At 41.9% G+C, this 26,313-nt stretch overlaps 3 protein-coding genes across 6 annotated transcripts in view; 1 reads left to right on the forward strand and 2 right to left on the reverse strand.

Annotated features, from left to right (window-relative positions):
• Positions 1-294: 294 nt before the first annotated feature.
• On the reverse strand, positions 295-10,497 carry ddx6 (DEAD (Asp-Glu-Ala-Asp) box helicase 6). Its single transcript, XM_058633713.1, has 14 exons — positions 10,371-10,497; positions 9,052-9,627; positions 8,905-8,968; positions 8,264-8,368; positions 7,994-8,123; positions 7,342-7,488; positions 6,665-6,759; positions 6,415-6,537; positions 6,178-6,306; positions 5,871-5,987; positions 5,044-5,107; positions 4,392-4,493; positions 4,087-4,266; positions 295-3,588 (listed from the first exon to the last, which is right to left on the reverse strand). Exons 2-13 carry the CDS (start codon positions 9,240-9,242, stop codon positions 4,091-4,093), a joined length of 1,443 nt encoding a protein of 480 aa, XP_058489696.1. The 5' UTR covers positions 9,243-9,627; positions 10,371-10,497; the 3' UTR covers positions 295-3,588; positions 4,087-4,090.
• Positions 10,498-11,692: 1,195 nt separating this feature from the next.
• On the forward strand, positions 11,693-15,473 carry LOC131462570 (C-X-C chemokine receptor type 5). 2 transcript variants are annotated; one of them, XM_058633879.1, is made up of 2 exons: positions 11,693-13,084; positions 14,177-15,473. In XM_058633879.1, exons 1-2 carry the CDS (start codon positions 13,052-13,054, stop codon positions 15,236-15,238), a joined length of 1,095 nt encoding a protein of 364 aa, XP_058489862.1. In that variant the 5' UTR covers positions 11,693-13,051; the 3' UTR covers positions 15,239-15,473. The 2 variants fall into 2 exon arrangements, with proteins under 2 accessions (XP_058489862.1, XP_058489860.1); XM_058633877.1 differs by having other exon boundaries at positions 11,693-12,587.
• The window catches only part of bcl9l (bcl9 like), a 30,731-nt gene continuing 19,765 nt past the window's right edge, over positions 15,348-26,313 (reverse strand). Inside the window, exons 1-9 of one of the 3 annotated variants that reach the window (XM_058633875.1) lie at positions 25,283-25,785; positions 24,714-24,787; positions 23,341-23,748; positions 21,598-21,720; positions 21,030-21,204; positions 20,816-20,900; positions 17,910-20,280; positions 17,555-17,809; positions 15,348-17,299 (exon numbers count right to left, since the gene is read on the reverse strand). In XM_058633875.1, the coding sequence (XP_058489858.1) occupies positions 16,107-17,299; positions 17,555-17,809; positions 17,910-20,280; positions 20,816-20,900; positions 21,030-21,204; positions 21,598-21,720; positions 23,341-23,659 (4,521 nt within the window). In that variant the 5' untranslated portion in view covers positions 23,660-23,748; positions 24,714-24,787; positions 25,283-25,785 and the 3' untranslated portion in view covers positions 15,348-16,106. Of the gene's footprint in view, positions 17,300-17,554; positions 17,810-17,909; positions 20,281-20,815; positions 20,901-21,029; positions 21,205-21,597; positions 21,721-23,340; positions 23,749-24,713; positions 24,788-25,282; positions 25,786-26,313 lie in introns of those variants that run through there. The other 2 variants (XM_058633874.1, XM_058633876.1) reach the window with 2 other exon arrangements.

Genomic DNA, 26,313 nt, shown 5'->3' on the forward strand with positions numbered 1-26,313 from the left:
ATGAGACGCGGAGTAGCGCACGCCTCCGTTCAGGAAATCCATTCCACTGTTTACAGTCAGCTAGCAGGCAAGCATTGACCAACATTGACAAAGAGTTAAACAGTGAGCAGGGAGCTGGTTTTCCTGAGGAGAACAGTACTGATAGCGGCAAAACAATAAAAAAATCACACTCTCCTCCACTACTACTCCACCGTAGCAGCTGCGTCGGCAAACTGCTCCAGCAGGTTTTACAGGACACTGCACCCAAGAGAAAAGAAAAACAAGCAAAAGAAACAAAAAACACTTCACGCACAATAAATGTCAGTGAGCTTTATTTTAAACCAAATGTGCCCAATAATCATGACATCCTATGAACTGAAGTCCATTGTAAAATTAGCTTCACTGAACAATCTGCCAATTACATAATGACCAAATGTCCAACAAATAAAAAAAACGAACTCAGGCTTCAATTTCTTCACTTAAATTTGGATACTTTTTTCTTTTCAAATAAGGTGAACTCCACTTTTAAGTTTCGTTTGAAAAAGAAAAAAAGAGAAAGAATCCAAATCTAAGGGCAACTTTGTTCAAACATTTTTTATACCCATTATCTTAACTTTGGATCATGTCATTGTTTCTTTTTTTCTTTTGTTACGCCCGAAGGCCCCACCCCGTTACGTTCCACTGATGCAGCAGTTCTGAGGGAAACTCACGAGGAGTCGCTCTCGCATCCTCCTCGATGGCAAATCAGCACACAAGAGCTGTGTTTCCACAACTGTTGAGAGAGCGAGGACGAACGTCTGCATCAGGGCAGCAAGTGCACTAATTTCAAACCACCCCACATTTGTTTTTTTAAAAAGGACCTTAAAGAATGAGACGATTTTGGTTACACAAAGTTTCCAATTAGTCACCCAATCTGAGGGCGAGATGCTCTTGTCTCAGTCTTTAAGGTTGCATTGACAGCCGCTGGTTGAAAAAGCAGTTTCTCATCACAAGGAAGAGATTCACCAAGGTGTTAAAAGGTTGTTGATTTGCTGCCTTAAAAAAATAAAACAGCATCAACGCGGCAATAACAACCAGCAGGCCGACAAAAAGCAGACAGCTGCCAAATGCCTGCAAAAATTTGATCCCTGTTCACTCAACTAATGTCTTAATAATTTTATTTATTTTTAAAGAACCCAACCCCTCCCAAAAAAAAAAAAAGACTCCCAAAAGCCAAATTGAATGTGCAAGTACCCGGGGAATGACAACGAAATCGAGAGAACAGGGATCACAGTTCTGAACAATGAAAAAAAGGTCATCTTCAACTTAACATTTTCACACTGATCTTTTTAAAAATAGCTTAAACTAAATGTGCATAACATTTCTCACTGTTTAGAACCGTCGGGAGAGCATCTCACCATAATAAAGGGGAACCTAGTTTTGCACAATGCTTCTGGCCACGCATGAGTGATCAGTGAACTTTAATGCAAAACGAGGCTGTAATGTTGCATAAAAAAAAGCAAAAACAAATCTCAACCCAAAAACAGGTTACCCAAAAGTTCAAAGCAAAAGAGGGCAGAGAAAATTACAAAAAAAAAAAAGCTGTAACCTCAGCAGACTGAGGTGCCCAAGTTTTTTTCCCTTAAACAAGCAGTCTGACTAAAAGTAATTTTGTAATCCTTCATGCCCATTCCCTCCTCCATGCCTCTTAATATCTGCACCAATGTACACTTCTTTCCCCCTTCGCATCGTGAGTGTACAAAAAAAAAAGCAGTGCAGTCAGTTTTATTGCCTGAAGCCATATCTCTGTGTGTTTTAAGTGCAGTCCAACCGGCTCAGGTTGTTTTCCAGAAAAAGCATCCTTTTGTTAGCTGGTTGTACGAACGCCAGCCAAAAATCGCAAAAGCACAGAGAATGAATTCCTGCTACATTTTAGGGTCCGATGGTTTGTATTGATGCATGAGGCCGGCACTATTCGACAAAAAAAAAAAAAAAAAAAAATAGGGAAATAAAAACGCAGCATCCTGCCCAACGTTTGTAATGTAACTGTGCTTAAAGAGCACAGGTCAACGTAACAGCTAATACCTCCTCCAGAAAGCTAATTCTCTGCCAATTCAGCTGCACTGCAGCGAGGTGTAGTATGCCTACAAGATAGAATAATATGTCCTTTTTGAAGAAAAGACTCACCATACCTGGAGATCCTGGAGTGAGTCTCAAGAGTCAGTTTCCCTAGTTAAGGCTGGTGACAACAAAATAATTCATTTTACTCAAAACGCACAAGCTTAACAGAGCCATTTGCCGAGACCCGACACTTGTTAACACTGGCAGCAGGAGAATTAGGGTGATTCTTTAAAACGATCTCACTTGTAAGTGCAGCTTCGAAGAATTGCACTAGCCATTACATGTGGAGGGGCTAAAAAGATTATCCGCGATGAACTCTGCCTCCGAAAAAACATTTCTTGCACAAGGTCATTTCAATGTTTAGATTCTCAATAAAGTCTGCAATTTGTTTTAAAATTATAAATAAAGTCAAAGGCCGATATTGCAGATCAAACAAACTGGCAGTCAAGGAAAAAAAAAGCCTCCAGTGCTAACAAGAGAGAAGAAAGGGGAGGAAAAAACAAACAAACTTGCAGCTTGTCAGCCAGCCTTTTCAACTTGTTTAAAACAATCTTAAAATTAAGGTATATACACAAGGTGTATGGTGCACCCCACTTCTACTGCACGTCTTGCAGAATTAAGCATGGCCATCCATAGGAAGGTGAAACAAAGGACAAAAAAAAAAAAAACAAATACAAGGAAAGTCCCTCTTATTAAATTCCACCAAAACAGGAATCCTCATGACTCATGGTGTTGAGATGCTGCTTTTTTTGTTTTGTAGTGTTCTGACTGAAGACGGAGGAAAGGGTCTGGGTCTTTTAGAAGCAAACGCTTCTTCACGAGCAACTGGACAGTCTGGCTGTGTCTTGGAAAATAATCCGGCATCTCTGTCCATGGAAAAAAATCCAAGTTTTGTCCTCACTGATCAGCCAGACTCGAGTGCAGCAAAGCCAGCAAATGGAGAGAAATAAGATGACCGGTATCCCTCATCGTTTCCATTCATTTCAAAACGGATGAAACAAACAAACATGGTAATGTATTCACCTGCGTGGTCAGGCATTAGTGTAACAACTTTTCAATTAGGTGAACGTGTGTTTTGAGTGAGCTCCATGAAAGGACTAGGACGAGTTATTACCTTTAGAATGAGTTGAACGGCTTGTTAAGGCACTTGATACAAATTGGTTAAAACTTTCGAGAAATAAAAAGGTGGAGAATGGGAGGGAGGGGTCTGTTGGCGCTGGCTTTGTGTCAATAGCCGATATGAATTGTCACGGTGTGCACTGATTTTTCTCCTTGGTCCCGTGCTTTCCTCACGTTGCGTACGTCTTCAGGTGTGGTGGTGCAGCATGTAGCCCTGAAACAGGGCAAATGAGTTCTTCCAAAAATGAATCCATCAAAATACACGTTCCTTATGGTAGCATCCAAAAAAAGACGGACAGAAACTGTACATTTAAAAAAAAGAAAAAAAAGATCCAGGAAAGGGTGGGTGGGGATGAAATAGGTATGTGGGAGAATGGAGGATGGACTGATCTAGGGAGAAGGAGAGCAAAATTTAATTAGACAAGAGTGAATTGAATGCTACTTCACCTTTTACATTAATTAATAACTTTATTTATTATTGCATGTCAGAGTTACAGGATTGATTTCAATTGGGAAAGAGAGTAATTGTGCTTTTCGCTTCAACACCAAATCCTCTAATTTATTTGTTCTCTCTCTTGTTATGTGGCAATGTCGTCACAATGCGCAGGGAATTCAACATTGTGTGTTTTATCGCCTATACTTACACTAAGGGGGACCACAAAAAAAAAGGACTGAGTATTCTTTTTCCACACTTTGGCGACTGGTAGGGCCTCCAGAGTCCCAAATGTAAGTATTCAAATGATTAAAAAGTTGATTTTGCATATGTCCCCTTTAACATTTGTATCCAACTATCAGAATAGTCACCTATAAGCAAATGGTCAATATTAAAAAAAGGGCCAAAAACAGCACTATAACTGTCTGTGTGGTTATAAGTGTGCAAATACTCACTGGCTCATGGCTTGACTTCTTCACCACTCTCACTGTGGTACTCTGCCACATATAAGCTCTTGTCGATGATGCCAGGGATGGGCTTGATCTCTGTTCCAAGCTGCTCCTCGATCCCTTTCAGGTTGAAGCGGTCATCATAGGTGATGAGGTTGATGGCAAGGCCCAAGTGTCCAAAGCGGCCTGAAGAGTAACAACGTCACAATTTAAATCATTCCACTATTTAATGATTTGCAAATGAATAATTATCTTGTACAAACACAAAGAGGTAATAAAAACAAACAAAAACAAGCGATGTAGGCTCTTACCAGATCTACCAATGCGATGAAGGTATGTTTCTCCAAGCTTGGGAAAGTCAAAATTGATCACAACATTCACAGCTTGAATGTCAATTCCTCTTGTAAAGAGGTCTAAAGGGGGGGGAAAAAGAAGATATCACAACCTACAAAACACCATATATTTATTTCAAGACACTGCAAACTTACACAGAATGTAAAAACTGAAGAAAAAACAAAAACAGACATGGGTTAGGGTAGTGAGTCAACTCTAGCTAATATGGAACCTGTAAAAGCATTTGTGTGCATGCATGTATGCTCAAAAGCATTTATGACTCATTTAAGTTTCACTTCCTTGAAGCTCTTAATCATGAAACGGAAGTTAAAATTTCACATAGTATGTGTGGCACAAGCTGTCAGAACCTTTACCACCTGTGAACAATAAGCTGTCCATAGTTAAACATTTTCCTTTCCATCTACAGTGCTGGTGGTGTGGCAAAAATGTTTTAAACAATACGTTCAATGAAAGGAGGCCAAAAAGCATTTGAAAAATAGTGGCTTAAGGTGGTGCAGGACAAGCCTGGTACTGATAATGTTTAGGCCACCTTAAAAACAAAACACACTACACTTATTCACAATTTCGCTTGTAAAGGCAAATGATAATGTGCAAGGCTCTCCCACTTACCAGTGCAGACAAGGTTCCGACACAAGCCATTTCTGAAATCGTGGAAAACGCGGTTGCGGTGCTCCTAGAGAAGAAGAAAGAAGTGCATTTAGAAGCCACATTACTTAACATTAAAACCCCCATTAAGACCTAGTATCATCTGATGATTGGGTTACAAGCAGACCACCTTAAATACAGGTATCCATATAACCCTTTTTTACAAAAAGGACACAGTTGTTCAAGAAAACCGTCTGTGACTCTTCAATGACAATAAAAGAAAATCAAAAAAGATTTGCACATTTAATTTGATTAGACGGCCACAATATTAACTTTAACCTGTGCACCATACTGGTTCCATCAACCATACTTGCCCTGCTCAAACTCATAGCTGAAACAGTTGGGAAAACAAATGAATTCCAGCAAGAAAGGATCCAATAACAAGGTCACTCTAGACACATTTGGAGAGATGCATTGATGCCGTTGTTAAAAAAAAGGGCACACAGGAAACTGAATATGAACCTCATAGGTACTGTACATGACCAGCTCATGTGCATCTCCATAAATGACTAGTATGCTAGACAAGGCTGTAAAAGCTTAATACATTTGTTTGCAGTGCAATAAACCATGAAACACAAATTACTCAGCAGGGTCCAAAATGTGTCAGGACACACAGAAAGCCACTGGCAGTGGCAGTCATGCTCCCAAAATAGAGCAGTGGTGTGAAGTGTCACTGCACATGAAAATCTACATGATGAACCTCGAACCCTGTGCACTGAAGGTAGAACTAGCTGGTATTGAGTCTGAAGCTGGTAAACAAGCATTTCTCAGGCAGTATTCATTGAGCTGACCTGTCTCATCTTGGCATGAATGTAGAAACATGAATAACCAAGCTGTGAGATCTTCTTGGCAAGGAGCTCTACTCTCTGAGAGGAGTTGCAGAAGATTATAGACTGGTTGATTTGGAGCTGGGGAAAAAAAGAAAATGGTGAATACATGATTGATTCAAGTGTGCTTTCTTGAAGTTTCAGAAATATAATTTAACAGATTCTAGACAACAGTAAATTGACAACACCCCTGTTCAAAGTTTGTATCTACAGCTTTTTATGAAGCTCTTAATGAGTCAGGTTATTAAAACAGCACAAAGACAACACTTACCCTGGAGAACAAGGTGTTAAGGCAATGGACTTTTTGCCTTTCAGTTACATAAGCGTAATACTGAGTCACACCCTTCAGTGTAAGCTCCTCCATTAAGTTGATCTCATAGGGTTTCTGCAAATGAGCATTCTACAACATGGAGGAAAACATTGTTAGAATCCACCTGCTTTATTTTATAAATGGTATCAGCCAATTGGAACTTGCAACACAAGAACTTAAATACGAAGACAAATGTACCATAAACTTCTGGACACTGAGAGGGAAGGTTGCAGAATAAAGCAAGATCTGCCTCTGTTTGTGCAGGAAGCTCAGCATATCCTCCATCATGACAACAAAGTCCTGAGACAAGAGTTTGTCAGCCTGATGAACAGAAGGACACAAGGGGAAAGGCATTTTGAGAGACTTCCTTCAGCAACTGCCAACGCATCACTTTTTTTAAAAAAGCAACTTGATTCATAACAAAACAAAATGTAGACATTAAACTCACTTCATCCAGAACAACCATCTGCACTTGATTGACTTTGGCCACTCCTTTCTTGATGAGGTCTAAAATCCTCCCAGGTGTAGCAATGACCACATGTACTGTAAGACAAATAAAATTGTGTTAAAGTAGCAACATTACATTCAGTAAATCATGATTCTAAAGGATTGCATTTGTTAATTTTCAACCATTTGCAACAGTGCAGAAAATAACAGGTTCAGCTTTAAAGAGAAAATATGAAGTAACTTGGCAATATTCAACCTGGTACATAGTTTGTGTTTTTAGTTGCTGCCATATTAGAGCAATCAAAACCACCTGCCACCCACTGCTGTTCAAACACCAGGGACAATACCATAGCTTGTTATCAGGACACATCTCACTCAATTTTCATCAAACCCATGAACTGGTGTCGTTAATAATTAAGGACTTGCATACAATTAAAACAATAAATGGCTGAGAAAACGTTGGTTCATATCCTACCACAAAGACATATTTTCTCTTCCATTTCCATTTACTGGCATGGATGAATAATGAACAGACATTCTTTGACTCTGCCAAACCGGACAGATTGGTATGAGATTCAGTAGCAACATTGATATCTTTGTCTTAACAAATGAAGATATTCTAGAATATTTATCTGTAGTGTTACTACTCGGAGCACAATGCAAGTAAATTCATTTTACCTGTTTCATCGAGTCTCATAATGTCATCACGCAAGTTGGTTCCACCTGTGGTTGCCATCACCTTCACTCCACCCATGTGTTTGCTGACCTGGATGCATATTTGGCTAACTTGCAGAGCCAGTTCTCTGGTGGGCACTATGACCATAGCTGAAAAGACAAAAAGATGTCCTTTTATTAATATTTACACAGCCATTTTTAAATTAAGCCAGATCAGTCTTACTTTAGACTCATGAACAAAGCCTTTTCCCACCTTTGAAATAAATCCAGTCATACCAGTTAGACGCATTACATACAGTGGCAACAAAAGTTTTTCCACACAGTAGATGATCATTTAACTTATGTTTATTACTGCATCACAAAAATAAGGTCAAAATAACCTTCTCAGTGGATTAATCATTGTGCCATTCAACAAACCATAACTAAAAACTGGCAATTATTATATTTTAAGGACAGAACTGGATATTTGGCATTGAGCTGCCTTAGCTGACTGTCAGGAGAATGTAAGGCTCTACATTAAACCAATAACTCTATAATAGAAGTCCCACAAAAACTGCTAATTAGCATTAAGTATTAAAATATTTATACCCAGCCATTTTTGTATGTTTCTGACAGTTACTGTGAGAGTAAACTGTAGCTGAAAACTAGCGCTTACCTTGTATGCAGTCCCTCTTCAGGTCAATGCGTTCAAGTAAGGGAATGAGGTAGGCTCCACTCTTTCCCGTGCCATTCTTGGCTCTAGCCAAAATATCCCTTCCTGACAGTGCAATGGGAATGCTTTCCTCCTGCACAAAAAGCAGCGACAACCGTTTTAATGGGGCTACATTTATGACTGGGTAAAGTAGACATTTTGGCACCTAATGTCTACTCCACTTGTACAAAAACAAACAATATTTATACAGATACATATCGTGAGTTAAACTACCTGAATTGGAGATGGCTTTTCCCAGCCCATCTCAAAGATTCCCATTAGCAGCTCCCTCTTCAGGCAATAATCTTCAAATTCGTTGCCTTTTGTTGCAGTCACATCCTGTAATTGGCATTAAAATTATTAGTAACTCAGTCAAGACCTGGTTCTTAAGATGTAAACACACCATCAGCTTGTAAAACATTGATCTGAAATTACATTTGACCTGAGAATTCTGTTAAAATGAATATGTACATTGTAGAACAGCTAATTTTTTGTCTTTTTTAAATGACCACATTAGTACTGCACACATGATAGTGTAATGTAAGGCTAATATTTACACTAATAGTTGATGCATGTATATTGTAAGGATTTATTTATGGTACATGATTACATCAGTAACATAAGGCTGTGCCTTTTATAAAAGAATATTTTTACCATTTACTAGCATGTGTAGAAGAGCTGCAGGATCGGAACAGATTGGGGCACACATTTAAAAAAAAAAATAAGAAATGCTTAAAGAAATGCTAATAAGCATTATCAAAAACTGAACATTCAATTTATTTGCAAATCTGCCTGTCAAAGGCACATGCTTATTATTTCAATTTCCAGTTTGTGTTACTTTCATCTGAATAATAGGAAAACTGCATTGAACCAACCGAAGTTTTCATCCTCATGTCCTTTGGGGGCAATTTTAAACTTTTCTTCCAGTCATCTCCAGGCCTGTGGAGAGCAGTTGTGTGTCAGTAAGTACAGCATAACAAATCAAGTCCAAATTCTTGGATTTCCAGATTCACATTACTTACTTGATGACACCATCAGTTGTGGGGGCTGGCTGGGAATTCCCATTGTTGATTGTGCCTTTCATCTGGTTGAGTTGCTGTGGGCCTCCTCCACCTCCACCTGGTGCTCCAGCAGGCTTCACCGAGCCTCTGAGCTGTCCATTCTGATTTGACAATCCCAAAATCACTGGGTTCTCTGTCCTGGCCGTGCTCATCTTTGCTTTCTGTTTGTGTTCCAATAGCAATGAACCCTCTCCGCAGTCTCTGGATGGCGTCAGTCCAATATACTAGAACCCCACAAAACGTCCTTCCCCTCTTGAGACTTCAATTATATTTAAGTTAAGTGCCAAAATCTTCGACAGTACTGCTTCTCCGACATCAAGTGTCAGGAAACCAAATCTACTTTCCAATTGTGTTCGACTTCTAAGCACAGATTCCTTTTGAAAATTTGACCTTGGCATTAATGGAACCTGTCAATGTTGTCAGGAAAGCCATACACCAAGGAGTAATCACTATCTTTTCAGTGGTCGCCGCCTGTTCAGCTAGCCATCCTCGTTAGATTCACTGAGCCACTGCGTCCTTAGTCTGGTGTTTCCAACCCTGGAGACGAGAAAGACGTCGTTAGACAATTACACGATTAAGAATGGACATGTGTGGCTAAATAAAACTACGAGGCGTGGGACAGACAGTTGTGTTTGAACATTGACAAGGACAGTTGTCGGGTTACCAACCAGCTGATCGATAACTTTATCAGTAAATGGCTGGCCTAACAGTCGTTCGCCGACGCAATGGTAGATTTAGCGAACATATGCTAACAATGTGAAAACAACGTAGATATGACACCGACGCGTATCCGTCCTCCGTGTCGACACTCAAGTCTGACAAGTGTAGCTCAAAAATATCCAAATACATGAATAACCAGGAGTATGTTGAGTGCGTTTATTCAATCAACTAAAGGACGGCTAGTGTTGTGCTATCAGTCTATCAGTATTAGCACATGAAGGTTTAGCTTTGTGCTAACTTGCTGCGTCGGTAGTCGGCGGTACGATAACGGCTCCTGTTTATTTGAACAGTATCTTATTAAATTATAATCCATAATACACGATGCGTATTTTTCGAATTCAACTTAAAATACAGACCAGATATCCGCCACCAGTTATAACATCATTATTCCTGACCGATTCGGCTGACGTGCTAGGTCTGCTAGCAAGCTAACACAAACTGGCCAGCGATGGCGAAATAACATTACAGCTGACACTGACGCCGTACGTGACCGCACATGAACGAACTGTTAGACAACAACACATTAGGACTCGACATATTTCGGACGTGCGAACATTTACCTCGAATAACTGCATTAACGGATTCCCTACGTGGTGTTCGAGTAGTGTAATCAATTTTTAGCTGACTACGAACGACTCTTGACAAACAGCCGTTCAAGATGGCTTCCACTCGTATTTGAACCCGCCCACATCCAAAGGATCAGCTGATATCATTTCAAATCAAGGCTCCACGCACCACAAAGGACGGATGCTCCCTCTAGATTTCCACTTTTAATAACAGAATAACGCGAAAATGCAAATGGGTTGCAGTTTTAACTAGCGGTACATGCAGTATTTGTTTCTGGAACTGTCAGATCAGATCACTCCATGTCATGTAAACGTATCCGTTATCACAAGCTGCTTCACATGAGATGTGAAATACTAAATGCTTACAGGCTGTGTCAAGAGATCAGTGAGTCCAAAAGTGTGGGTCTTCTCTGGTATGTCTCACTTTTGGCATTAGGTTTCAAAAATAACAGTGAGAAACAATTAATGGTATGATGATGTGATTAAAGTGGCTCTGTAAATTAGGTCATGTGGATGGAATACTCCATAAATTGTCCTTTGTTTTGTTTTGTGGCCTTTGTTCCTTTGTTCAGGAGAATCCAAAACAATTAAGGGATTGAAAACGATTGCTGGTGCCAATCCCAGTGACATAGGGCGAAAGGTGGAGTACACCCTGGACAGGTCGCCAGTCCATCACAGGGCCACAGGGCCAGAGAGACAACCAACCATCCACTCTCACACCTACAGTCAATTTAGAAGGTCCAATTTCTCTTGGACTGTGGGAGAAAACCGGCGAACCCGGAGAAAACCCATGCACACTCAGGTTGTAGGGGAGGAAATATCTACCACCAAGTAACAATCTCTCCCCAAGAAGTATTCTGTCTTTCTGGCATTAGCAAGAGGTTTTCCAAAGTAAAGTAAAGTATAGTAAATATTTATTTAATCTGACTCCATTTAAACAACAATTAACTTTACTTTTAAATATTGTGGGAATTAAAGTTAACCTATCATTTAAAACGTAAACCCTTTAAGAATTCAATCCTATTGTCAAGAAATCTGACACTGGTCTAGTTCAGGGATGGTTTTTCCACATAGAAGATTAGCCCTAATGCCTAGGTTCAAATATTCAGAGGTCAGAAATGTAACTCAACAGTTTCATGGACATGATACTCAATCTTTTCTATTCAACTCAGAGGTGGAGGGTATGAGTGTTAAATTTCCCCATATAACTAGACTAAATAAATCTTCAATAACAGATTCTTAACTATTTAGAACAAAAGTCTCAACAAGGCAATATTAGAAATGAAGGGTTAATATACCAGTGTATTAATATGTCCAGTGGTAGAAAATACAGCCAGGAAGTTGTGTGACACACAGTTGATGTGTGGGAGCTTCTGTTAAGCAGTCCAACTCAACGGTGAATCTCGGGAGCTCTGTCCCTTATATCCAAGATATCCCACCAGAATACAGACACTTTACATTTATATATCCATTGTAATTTACTCAGTAAATGCTATTTCCGTCTGAGGACCTTTTAATCACCATGGGGTCTTTTCACATGACAGTTGAGACACCTTGACTTGTCTACTTCCTGCACTGAGAACATCAGACCTACACACTTCAAATGAGACAGTGTTTACACTTCAGAGTGGTGGGACTGTCCCCAACTGATGAAGTTTGAACCAAGTTGATTAATTCATTTACAGATAATCAAAGAGCAGAATATGACGTTTCGTCTATTGTCTCCAGGGTGTGGTCTCACTGTCTTACAAGGTCTTCTTGCTGCAAAGGCAATAATAAGGAATACAAGTGAGGCTTGAAAAGCATTTCATTCCCAGTACAACCACAGTCTGACCTGCTGCTGGTCATGAAAGCAGATAGGAGTGAAGTGCCCTGTTCAAAAGTACCTCAGTGGCCTTCCACCACCCATAATTATCTGGTTAATCATACTGTACAAAAGCATTCATTTATTTTCTACTGCTTTATCCTCCACATGAGGGTCAGGGGCAGCTGGAGCCAATCCCAGCTGACACAGGGTGAAAGTACACCCTGGACAGGTCACCAGTTCATCGCAGGGCCAACACACATAGACAAACAACCATTCACACCGACGGTCAATTGAGTGTCCAATTTACCTCTGCATGTTTTTGGACTGTGGAAGGAAACCGGAGAACCCAGAACATGCAAACTGCTTACAGAAAGGCCCTTGGTTGGACCTGGTCACCAACCCAGGTCTTTTTGCTGTAAGGGCAATGGTGCTAGCCACTACAGCCACCAATGTGTGACGTTTGGTCAAGTATTATCTCCGAGATGTTTTGATGCCAGTGACAAAGCTGAATGATGATGCTGATGTTTAAGGCAATCTCACAACACCAGGGCATTCTTGTTGTTACAGCATAACTGGATATTATATTCCAGGACAGTTTGTAATGGGACATGTAGGTTATTGTCAGACATACACTAGTTTAGTGCAATTATTTAATACTGTAAGCTGAGGTTACCTGGAATTGCATTACTATTCTTGCCTTCTCAACAGTGAAAGCTGCTGTCTCGACTTGAATATATACAAAAATAGATAACCCCCCCCCCCCCAGAGAATTAGCCATCAGAGCAAAAACATAAGAATCTGCACTAACAGGAAGTAAATCACATTTCACTACAGAAGTGTGAGATTCAAGTGACGAAGATCTACCAGGATGGCAGTGACTTTGACTTTTACAGATTTTAAGGTAATGCAATCAAAATTTGATTTAAGTCAATTGTTAATTTATTACCAACAATTACTTCTACTACATCTCTTAAAAGGTTTTTATTTTATTACCATTGATATTAAGTCACATTCTATGCTATGTTTAAGTTTAGATATTCTAACACATGAGGTTGTTCATTTAATTTAATTCATTTAAACAAGGATGGGTGTCATTGTAAACAGCAGGTTAAGATTATATTATTTATTCTGTCATCAAATGTCCTTCAAATGATTTCTGACTTCCAGCAGATATGTAATGATAATGTACTATTTTACACATACGGCATAACATTGTATTACTTACAGCCACAGCACCTGGCACTGTAAAGAAAGCAGTCCTTTAGCTGCTTCCAATTATTTAAATGCAACTACCTGTTTTTTAATTGAACACTAAGTTGAGAAACAAAACACACTTGTTTGGTGTGAATCACTGAACCAGAAAACACCCCTCAAAACATCCTAAACAAATGTGTTTTGGTTAATGTGGGTGTATGCTACTTCTCAACGGAAATAAGCAATGAGGAAAGCCCCAAATTTGCATATTATATAACATTTAAGAACAGCAGGGTGATGAATTCTATTCCCTAGTCACCGATGATTTACACCAAACTACATTTGTGAATCTGATTAACACAATAAATTGTAGTTAAAACATTGTCAAGTTGTAAAGCGCCAAATGATTAGAAGAGTCTTGTAAATAGGAAGTGAATCTAGTCATCTCTGCACAATTTTAATAATACTACAGAACACTGCAGTTGTTTAACTCTCTAACACGATAAATTGTAGTTCAAACATTGTCAAATTGTAAAGCGCCAAATGATTAGAAGAGTCTTGTAAATAGGAAGTGAATCTTGTCATCCCTGCACAATTTTAATAATACTACAGAACACTGCAGTTGTTTAACTCTCTTCGAATTCTTTTCATTTCGTAATCAAGACGTACCTGTTAAAATTAAGCCAAAAATCAATTAAATGTCCCATTTTACAGTATCCCACAGCAATAACAGCTATTCCCTTACTGTAAGGATTTCATTCAAATAAAATCACTCATCCCTTTCTCTTTGTGTTTAAAGCTGGGAGAACCTGAAGACGAGAACAGCACAGACTACGATTACATGAATAGCTCGGGGTCAATGACGTCTACCTGTATGGATGAGCAGAACGTTGCTGTTGGGTTCCAGCCGGTGCTTTACAGCTTGATCTTTCTGCTGGGTGTGGTCGGTAATGGTCTGATGATAACGGTCCTCCTGAGATGCCGGCGTCTCCTACGCATTACCGAGATCTACCTACTACACCTCGCTGTGGCTGACCTCTTGCTCCTTATGACATTTCCTTTCTATGTTGTTGAATATGTTACTGGCTGGCTGTTTGGGGAAATACTCTGCAAACTGATGGGCCTGGTGAAATGTCTCAATCTCCTCTGTGGGAGTTTCCTTTTGGCTTGCATTGGGTTTGATCGATATTTGGCGATTGTTCATGCCATTCCAAGCATGAGAAACCGACGCCCGAGAACCGTGCACATAACGTGCAGTATATTATGGCTGGTGTGTTTGGGTTTATCACTACCAAATGTTGCATTTCTTACTGTGAAAGAGGAACGCGCGAACACATCTCGTTTCTCCTGTTTCTATTATCATCATGAGCTCCATGCACACAACTGGCTTTTGACCAACAGAGTCTTCGACCATGTTTCCTTTTTCCTATCCCTGGCTATCATGAGCTACTGCTACACAGCAGTGGTAGTTACTTTGCGCAGGAGTCAGAAAAGCCAAGCAAAGCAAGGGGCCATTCGTTTGGCTTTACTTCTCACTCTTGTCTTTTGCTTCTGTTGGCTCCCATACAATATTACCTTGCTGATACAAACTCTGGTAGACCTAGAGGTTATCAAATACAAAAGCTGTGAATCTTATGTCCGACTGCAAACAGCCCTTGATTTGACAAATGGCCTTGGTTTCTCACACAGTTGCCTGAATCCTTTCCTGTACGCCTTTGTTGGGGTGAAGTTTCGCAACGAGTTGAATCGGTTGCTTTTGGAACTCGGATGCAGCCCTGTTTGTCTGCCATTCAACAGGAACCAAGGTCATAGTCGACAATCTACTTCTGATGGAGCAACAAACCTAAGCTCAATAATGTGATCTAACAAAGCTATTAAACTCTTACATGATGATGTCAGTTACATAAAATGCTTGTTTCACCTGTAATGATGAACGTTACCACATGTTCTGAAAATACAGTACCCATTGCTACTTGGATTGCATTTTATTATTATTTTTTTATTTACCCAGTCAAGAAATGTTTTTTATTGTCTGACTCCGTTTTTGCTTGTATATGAGCAACTGCTAATTGAACTTAATAAAGATTTCATATATTATACAATCATCTCGGCCCCTTTCACTGTTATCAAAACATAGTAACTGACGACACAATAAACAAAAAAACCCTTAGAGATCATTATTATTCTATTTTTAGACTTCTATTAAACACAGTTATACAGAACAACTGCAAGCAATCACAAATTGCATCTTATATACAGCAAGTATATATTGTATGTGTATATGTATGTATATGAGTGTATACATACTATATATATACACACATACACACACACACGCACATATACATACATATATAACTCCTTTGCACAACAGTTTGGTAGTTGCAGAAAATAAATCAGTGATATTAAAACAAATATAAATTTGAGGCACTCCTCTCCTGACAGCCACTCTGTTCCCACAACAAATACACACATCTTTGAAATATACATATTTTACAGTATTTTAGAAAATGGCTTCAGATTTGTTATTGAACCATGTTACAGTGCTTTTAAATATTAAATTTCTGATCAGCAGTCATCTAAAATGGATTAGATTTTCACTGATGCATTGTTTTTTTTTACATTCCACCTTTCAAACAACCGCAAGAATTACACTGATGAAAAAGTTTGGACGCATTGGAAATGTAACCTAGTGGTCACTTTTTTCTTTAAAGCTCATGTGAGCTGGATCAGAATGGCATATTGGCCATGCCTCCAGGTCCATAGCCAATGGGACTGTCCAGAGACATTCCCCGCTGTCTGAGAGACTGTGGGGCCATCATACCTGACTGTGGATGGGGAGGGGCCATCATGGGACCCTGAGGGGACATTAGAGGGCCCTGGGGCCCGAACGGATCTCCTGGCATTGACATGCTTCGCTGCTTAGCCTGCATCATCATTATGTTTTGTTGTGCCATCAGATTGTGTGGGTGCTGCTGGGAGGACATCATGCCAGGATATGGATTGGATGAGTGGTGGAGAAGGCTATTGGACATCATGGCTTGCTGTTGCTGAAGCTGCTGTTGAGGACCCATTCCTGTCCTTCCCATCATATGTCCAGGGGGGCACATTGGGCCCATGCCCCCACCAGGAACCATACCCCTAGATCCCCCTTGAGGAATACCCATGCTTTGGCGTATTCCACCATGTGAAGGGTGAGGCGGAAGCTGCTGATCAGCCATCATATTCTGTAAGTTTGCTAAGTGGGGGTTGGAAGAAGGGCCACTGCTGTGTGGAGGGCAAGAAGACGACAGCTGTTTAAGGAGCTGCTGTTGAGTTGGTTGCTGGGATGGGGGCCCCTGATGTGGATTCTGATGTTGCTCACTCTTGGGGAAATACTGAAGAGTGCTACTAGGTTTATCAGAAGGAATGATGCGGGAGAGATCGAACTCAGGAATCCCTGAGTGAGTGGGTCGTATGACTTCACTCAGATCTGGGCCCTCACCCATGGGCAAGGAGGCAAATGAGTCTGGGGGTTGAGAAGAGCGTTGGTGAGAATGACCTTTGCTAAGCAAATGTAACTGCTGGGGTGGCAGACTATCCTCATTAGAATGAGAGAAATGCTGTGCCATTCCTCCAATAGGTGAGTGCATGGGCCCATGAGATGGTGGGTGCATGCGAGGAAAACCTGCCATCTGGTTTTGAGATATGGGTGAAATATTGCAGGGTCCCATTCCATCAGGTGCACCTCCCCCCATCATGGCAGAATTCATGGCAGGTATACCCATATGGTTTGGGGAAGAAAGTACAGGTCCTGAGGCTTCATGGGACATATGTGGTTGACCTTGATTTATAATACCCATAGGGCTTTGTGGATCACTGTGAGGGCCAACGGAGCCTTGGGAAACAAGTATCTGGGAGCCCTGGAGATTCCCCATGTTTCCTGTTGATAAAACAAGGATCACACAACCATTATATTCAAATTCAAAAACATATGTACTCATTTTTAACCAAATATCTACTCATCTTTAAACACCACTACTATAGGGCTTATACTCTGAGGATTTGAATGCACAATTACACACAGATCTAAGAGTTGACACATCATTCAGCTTTGATGAGAGCTACACTACCAATAGCACCTTGAAACTTTCTCAAGCTACATTAGGGGTTTCACAATGCATCTTTGTTTTCATACCTCCAATGCTGACACCAGATAGAAGTGGACGATCAGGCAGCATCTCATCGTCGGAAGTGGCAATTGCTTTGATTGCATCATGGTAGAGAGGAGTAGCACTGGGCATGGCATACTTGGACATCTGTGACATGATAAGGGACAGAGGGTTTTGAGATGTAGGGGCATCAGGAGAAGTAGTAAATGGCATACTAGGATTCATAGAGCCTGGCTGGCTAATTGGGGTTGAGTTGGAACTCCTTTGTGGAAGTGATTGGCCTGCAAAAGAACATAAAACTCATTAGTACCACAGGAATGTAAGTAACAGCATTAATGAAAGCATCATAGATACTACGGTAGGAGTTTTGAATTAGCATACCGGTTTCAGTGGAACTACTACCTCCATTGCCGACTACTTTCCCACTGGTTGGACCACTTGGACTTGGAAGCGCTGTTTTAGGAGATGCCCACCCTGGAGAACCCACAGCCATGGCAGGGGACTTCAGTCGTCCAGGAGAGGCAGAAGGAGAGTGTAACCCAATGTTGGAAGACCCCATTATCTGGGGTGATTTCATGGAAGAAGAGGACGGAGTCCCTGCACCAGATGCAGGGGGAAGAGGGGGGTGGTGTCCTGCAGAGATCTGTGAGGGTGATTTCAGACCTGGAGCAGAGGGAGAAGGTAGGAGAGGAGATGGCTCTTGATTGAGGGATGGTGACTTAAGCTGATGAGGAGGAGGCACTGATGGAGAGGTCATGGGATTGACACTGATTGAAAGGTCAGAGGGGTGCCTAGGACCAAGGTCTGCTCCCCTGAGGCCTCCAGTCATTGGCATGTGACTAAGCCGTGTTGTACCCCCTATTTGATTGAGACCTTGGTGGTCAGACCCAAACATTACACGGCCTTGCTGTTGAAGATAGGGTCCTTCCACCTGTCCACCAGAGAAGGGACCTTGATTGTGAAAATGGAAGGGGCCATCAGGTCCTGGAATCATGCCTTTATGTCCCCCTCGTCCATTCTGTGAAGCCCTGATTCGTGAAATATCTCCAGGACTAAACATCTCACCTAAAGAACCCCCTCCTACAGGCCCTCCTCTGAACTTCTGAGACAGCATCATTTGCTGTTGTTGCTGAACATTCATCTGGGGGTTCATGTTCATTGGGATATTGCTCCCAAGTGGGGAATGCACCAAGTCTCTCATTTGAGGGCCCACTCCAGGAGAGCCCATAATCTCCCGTGAGACTGGAAAATCTATAGGATCCCCTCGATTAGAGGGTGGGCCACGGCCCATTCCCAAATTGGAAAAGTCTGGGCCACCAGGATTATCCATAATTCTTGAGCCCAAATTGTCTTGTTGTTGCTGTTTTGCTAATCTGTCAAGTTCAAACCTTTGCCGTTTCTCAATTATGCGAAACATCTCCTCACGTGTTAACAGATGCTCTGGTTCACCCTGTAAGTGCTGAGGAGGTCCACCAGGATAGCAGCTCTGAAAAGGGCTTTCACCTCCTACATCATCAAGCCATATCATTCCTGGCCTGGGGGGTCTTTGGGGTCCAAGGCCCTCCATTGATAATCCCCCTCCTGGACTATTAGGGAACCCCCCTCCCCCAGGTGGCCCTCTCTGCATCTGCCCTAGGAACCTTGGGCCACGCGGTCCCTCTTGGTGCATGTCCATCATTCGTGCATTTCCACTTATTCTTCCTCCCATTATATTGCCTGGACCCCACTGCTGCTCTCCAGGCTTGCTGTGATAGGGAGGAGGGGGTCCTCTCATCATCATGGGACTCCCATGTATGCCCATCTCAGTCACCATTCTTAAGTGCTGGGGATGTGTTGGGGGTTGCATTTCCTGTTGTCGTCTCTTCTCTTGATAGTATTCCTCTTGAAGTTTCCTCCATGCCACTTGCTCTGGGGTCAGTCCATCTGGTCCAAGTAAGGGACCCATATCAACCCCAGGAGAAGACAGTTGGTGATGGGAGTGTTGTGATAGGTTATGGAGAGAGTCCATCTGAGGGCTGTCATGGGCAGGTCCACCAAGGGACTGTGTTTGAGAAATAATGGACTGGAGGGGTTCTTCATATTTCTTCATTCCTCCCACTGGAGCCATGCCTGCTGATAGCATATTGCTGCTACTGCAATTTCCAGAGTTATTAGTACCATTGTCATTGTCTTCGACAATAGCACTCCTGTCAGAACTGTTATTATTTAGGTTGGAAGGGTTATTAGTAGCATTGTTGTTGCCTCCTGTGTCACCAGGACATCCACTTGCCCCACTGCGCAGAAGCAGTCGCTCTATGTCTCTCAGTGTCTGCAAAGAGCGTTCCCTATGTTCCAGCTGCTCTTTTGAAAGACCATCTGTGTTCCCTGGGCCACACCTCTGGCCTATATCACCCTGTAAGTGTGCAGATAGGATGGAGGGACTTGGTGAGGGTGAAACACTGGAACCAGGATGGGGCATCGCAGCAACAGTCTCTCCATCTCCAGTCTCTAGGACCGGGCCTACAGATGTAGCTGTGGTCCCTCCTTGTGACCTGCGGGCAGCTATGCTATCACTGCTAGATGATCTGTTCTGAGAAGATTCATTATCAGAGTGACCAGCTGATGATGGTGTCCCTGCAAGATGCAATGGGCCTCCAACTCCAGCAGAGGCTGGCCGTGGAGTTCCACTTTGGGATTTCGAGATGCATGTGGGCGGAGAGCTGCTTGAGTTTACCTTTTCGGATATGCTAAGACGCTTCTCTGATTGGTGGCCCTGTAGCAGAAAAAAAGAGGAGACAGAAACAAGCTATTGAATGGCTATCACTAGTCTTACAAAACTGTTAGTAAAGATTATGTTGTATCTTGTATTATCAGTCTTTCCCCTACATTTATTCAGCAGCTGATTATTGAGCACCATTGTTAAAATTTCACATGATTTTTAAGATGAGCCAGTAATGAATATTACTCATAACATGCACAAGTAAGTTCCTAATTAAGATAAAAATGAATAATTTACAATGACAATGAAGCCAGGATGGCACTGGAGACTCACCACAGCTGAAACAAAATTCTAAGGGGAAACACTAAATATAAACATAATATTACATTGCATCTGTCTGTCACTTTCACAGTTCAGCAGTCACAACAACGGAAAATAGAAACAGGAACAAAGAGAAATCAGAGACCAGACCTTACTTAACACCTGTGTCACTTACTGTGGACACATTTCTAACTTTCCTATAGTCAAACAAGTTTAACACAAATGTGACAAGTTTGTTTAATTTGCGACTAATCTGCAGATGACTGACCTGCTCCAATTTGGTGCGTGGGACATTTTGCTGGTGAAACAGAAGAATGGAATCGCTCTGTCCTTTCATTACTGCCTCGGCAGCACTGTCAAGAGGAATAACACACAATAAATGATCGCATTAATAAATGGTGGCAGCATGACTTAATACTCAGGTACACAATCAGGTCTAAATCTAGAAACACAAATCCAAACAAATTTGTTGAAAAGATCACCTGTTGGCTAGGTTGGTTGTGAAAACATACACAACTTGCTGTGAAGACTGTGACGGCTCTGCTTTCAGGGCTGGTCCCATTCCACATCCCATTATATGACCCCCAGGTTCAGACATGGGCACTGAAGACAGGCGATCAGAGTGGCCCTTGATGGGAACTGCAAGCCCACGCTCCCCTGAGAAAAACAAGAGCACACGGCTTTAATTTGTTCTCACTGGTGGCTTGGTTTGTAATTTCAACACCAGTGCAATGTCTTGGCAACATCTAAACACTAGATGGAGCTGTAACACATGAATAGTAAACTCAATGGAGAGGGATAATGTGGCTTACAAAGCCAACTTTTTTTTCTTTCAGTGTATGTGCAGGATCCAAAAAAACAGGAAGGGACAATTTATAATTTTAAACTGGTGATTTGAGCACAAATAACACTGAGACATGGCAGGGGATTTCTACATGTAATTAATCCTGCCTTCACAGACCTGATCACAATGACACTATTGTTAGTGAGGAGTGTGCTACATTCAGATGGCTGCAAATGTGCACTGTGTTTCCCCTGCTGTGGACTCACGGTGAGTCGTAGTTTGTGGCTTGTCTTCATCTTCTTCTGTGTCAGGTCCAGAGCACCATTCATCTCCACTGTACGGCTGTTTCTTCTCCAGAACACAGCGTCGCTTACTGCGCATAACACCCTCTAGAGAAAAACAGACACTTATGTAACAACTGTCACAATACTGTCTCTTTAAGGGCTTTTTACCTGTGTAAAAAGTTGTTATTTACAACTTCAATTAATGGGCTAAACGCAACACTCTTATTTTCCATAGCCAGAAGCTAATTCCTACAAATGATTCTAATGTAGTGATGCAATTTTAAGGGTTCTAGTTTGCCAGCAATAATATAATGTTATTAAAATGCTGTATACCACGCTCATGTCATGACTATGAGCTAAAAATAAGTCTAAATGAGGTATTTAAAAAGCATTGGAAGACTAGGAAAATAAAGCATATATTTATGCACCAAAACTTGAACCACTTTCTCTACAAATGTGCTTTGCTTGTTGTGAGCAGAGAGTCCAGTATGGCCATACTTGTTGGAAGGGGAAAGGTGACATAACAGTTTCAGTATACATGTAAAAGTGCTCTCACAACCTTTAAAAGTAAGAAGTGAAAGATGGCAGGAGACACACATGCGGTAATCAACAACATGTAGCCTATCGCATAATGTCCATTTAAAAAAGACACTATATATTTTGTGCTGTTTGGAGTTTTTTCTTCAATTGAATTTTAAATCGTACTCAACATATTACTGATGCTGTGGCAGAAAACTGCCTTCAAGTAAACAAAAGGCTACATGCACTTGAGCAACCTGGCCGTGAATGCTAAGGAGGAAGGAAGTTTGCAGTGACAATATAAAGAAGATGACAGCAGAGGGAGGGCTGCAGCCTCCACTCAGAGATGGCCTCTTGTTTTTCTCTGAATGTTTATTGTTACCACTGGTTACTGGTGTACCTTAACAACAAAGTCAGCTATTGAAACTTGTTTGCTTCCCCTGATCAGACTGTCCGTCGGTATCTCTGCAGGTTTGGAAGCTAATGCAGTACAGAGGAGAGAGGTGTGCAGTTTGTTTGTTTTTCAACACAAAAAAAACTTGATTATTGAGAATGTGAGTGTGTACGGGTGCACAGGACGTCCAGATAAGTTTCAATAAATCCCATTAATGTCATCTGCAGTTAAAGCCTCAGGTGAACACAAGCCTAAATAGGCGGCGGCAGCGGCAGCAGCAGCAGCAGCAGCAGCAGCAGCAGCAGGAAAGAAATGCAAATCAACCACTTGGTGCTGAACCACACGAGCACAAATATTTACACAGAAACTCTCAAAGAGGAACTATCTTTTTTTTCTTCGCTTCTTTTTTCTAACTTTCTCACCTCTTGTTTAATAAGTTTCTCTAGTCTTACTAAGTTTGTAATGATCTCACGACCCGTCTCTCCCTCTGAGGGCTACAGACAGCCATCAGAAAAACACCACTGTGACGCACACCAAAGGTGAAAACTATCAAAAGCTAGGGGGAAATTCTGATGCCTCGCCGAAAGGTCAGGGCATTTTCAGCGAGAGAGAAAAGAACCTCTTGTGTCCTCTCAGTCCGTGTATTCACTTCCTGCTGTGGAGGCGGTGAATTCATGTATGGTGCTTCGGGTAAAGATTTGGCTGATAGCAACATAAAGGAAGTGAACTTCTGCATACTTAGAACAGAAACACGGTCTCTTGTACATCATCCCAGACACTGACACAGTTGCTTCTGTGCATGCACGCCTTACCTCCTTTGGCATCTGTCTCCAGGGCTTGAGAAATGGCATTTCTTGATTCGACAGAGTCAATGGAGACACTCCGCTCCCGCTTGGATTTGGTTTTCAGCATCCCTCCAGTGCTGTTCACTGATTGGCTAACAGCCTTTAGCCCTGGGTTGCCAGAGGAAATCTGGTTGGTTTTGATTCCATGGCTCCCGCCGCCGCCCTTTGAACCGAGGTGACCAGCAGGTCCCTGCTGCTGAGTCGGCTGGTTCACAGGCGGTATTTGTGATCGGCTGTCACCTGTGCCCTGCTTGCCATGATTGGCCAGTTTACTGTCTTGGAGCATTTGATTAGCTGGTGATTGTGGTGGAGGCCCGGTACGGAGAATAGCTGTGCCCTTTTCGTCAGTGGAGCTCACATTTCTTACAGCCAACACTGGTGAAGAAGGAGAAAAAACACAGTGTTTTAGACTAAAACTAGACAGAATAGCCTTATCCGCAGGTTTTATTTATTCTAAGCCCCTCCCACCAAATCAGCATAAACAGAGACTTGATACCTGATGGATAATCTTTCTGTTTTATTGTATTTATGGTCCAAATAAGATAAGATAGTCCTTTATTCTGAATCTCTCTTAGACTACATTATTAATGCTAATCATTTTGTTTTTGAATAAAAAACCATCTGCATCCAGACTAGCAATATAACTCAAACTCAAAAACAATCCATGTCTGTACTAATAGTCCTGAAAATGTCTGTCATGTGACCATGCAGTTACACTGGGTGTGTGCACACCAGAGTAAACAGGAAGCCATATTTGCTTTGTCTCAGAAAGCACGACAAATGCAAAACAACGACAGGTGAAAAGTAACGCCGGACAATTTATTTTATAAGACCAACTACGAGGTGAAACTGAAACTGAAAGTAAGTGTTAACAGAGCATTTTGTAACAGATCATAAGAACCAATCGGGAAGCAACTGTGGGCTACTATGACATCGTTTCCAAAGATCAACAAAGCCCTGGAGTCGTCAAACAAAAATATGAACACGAGATGTATGGTGTGTGTATTATGGACGCAGCCTTAGGCTCATTATTAGGTTGTTGTTATACTAGAACAGCAACCTCACCACTGAAGGAACGTGTACATGCAGCTGCTAAGATGAACAGTCAATAAGGAGCTCTCTCTGCCTTTGACTTGCCCTGTGATTGGTCAAAGTCGTCCACCATAGGTCACCAAAGTTTATTATGGAATTACTGATCAGTAAAGCCAAAAAATATGTAGCTTCCCCAGCTTAATCTGGGAGTGATACTAATTTTGCAATTTGAAATGACTGACTGACTGAAATGGTGACGGCCAACATACTGATTCAGGTCAGTGAACTCTTCAGTCTGTAAAACTCACCTCATCTCACCCAGATGTTCAGCTGACACTCTGCCATGCTGCACTGCAGGACACCTCACTGACCACACAAGGACCTGCGGGGGACAACAACAGAGTCATGTCACCCGCGGTGGAAGATACAGTAGCAAGTGAGGAACCATTACATTCAGTGCTGTATGTCTGCCCATGAGGTCAATATGGATGTCCTTAGTAAAGACAGAAGTGAGAGAGAGAGAGACACTGTATGACAGGTAACTGTCCCTTTAAGGGACAAGAGAGCAAACACTGGAGTCAAGCCAGGGGAGTGACGCAATTCAGAAGTAGCTAAGCAGTGTTTAAGGTCCCTCCCCCTGCAAAACACTTTACAAACCACAAAAACACCACACATTCCACAACACTGTCTGTAGCAATACCTGGCTCTCCCTCCCGCCCTCACTCTCTCACAGAAACTGCTCTTGGTTTCACACAGACACAGAGAGTCAAAAATCTATTATTTATGACACATTATTTTCAATAAAATGAAGAGGTTCTCATATTTTTTAGTGTGAAGTGAAACGAGGCCTTCACTTCGGGCCTCTGCGTCCTCTCACCGTTTCTGGTAAACACAGCTTTAAGAATGAAGGATACTTCTGAACACACAAGGCTTCTCTCCCGAGGTCAAATCCATAGCTGCAAGCTGACGCCCTCTTGACACCACCTGCCCGTGTCCATAACCCCACGCTTCTGATTTTAACCTCTGCAACTGTGGCGAGCGTCTCCCCTGCGTCGAGGAATTTGTGCGCGCTCGACAAACTCGTTGTACACAGGTTTTCTCTCGAGCTTACACACTGGAGAAGTCGCTCGTGTTACAGAGCATTAAACAGATCTCCAGTATTTGCAGGTTTCAACATGACTCTTCCACACCTGTTGTTGGGGAACAATAGTTGGTCAAAACAGCCAGCCATCGCAGCCTGTTCAAAGACATCTCCCCCAGATATTTGGATGACATGAGGCAGATCTCGTGGAAATATTTCCACTGGGTTCCATTTTTGGCCGATGACACACTCTCACCACTGCACACCCCGCACAGTCAGGTCAGGTCAGCTGTCACAGTCTTACAAAACCATCTGTACCACTCACTCACCTTGACAGGTGATGGTAAACACAGCGCTGCAATTAGTCATTAACTAACGCCGGCTCAGGTCGGCACAGAAAGGTGCCTTGTTCTCTGACTGAGGGCCTCATCACTCATTAACTCGAGCAGGGACAGTCAGACATCCCTGCTGTTGACTAAGTGTGACTCACTTGCTTTTGTGTTACACAAAAGAGGAGGTAGATTAATTGGGTTGCGAGGCGCTGACCTTTGAGTGGACAGTTAAGAAAAGATAGCTCTATCTGCAGTGAATGCCACTGGTGGATATCAGCAGCGTTTGTTGGTTGCTTGCTTTGATCAGTAGCAGGATTGCAATCAAATTACTGAACGTTTTGGAGGGGTGGGGTATGAGCCGGTGGGGAATACATTCATTCTTGTTGCATATCTGAATTAAGGATATTTTTTCTTCACTATTGTTGTTTTTTTGTCATGCTAAATGTTGCAGTTTCACATCTATCAGAACAGTTACTATGCTCCATGGCGAAGGTC

This window comes from Solea solea, chromosome 7, assembly GCF_958295425.1.
Source record: "Solea solea chromosome 7, fSolSol10.1, whole genome shotgun sequence".
Taxonomy (NCBI): Eukaryota; Metazoa; Chordata; class Actinopteri; order Pleuronectiformes; family Soleidae; genus Solea; species Solea solea.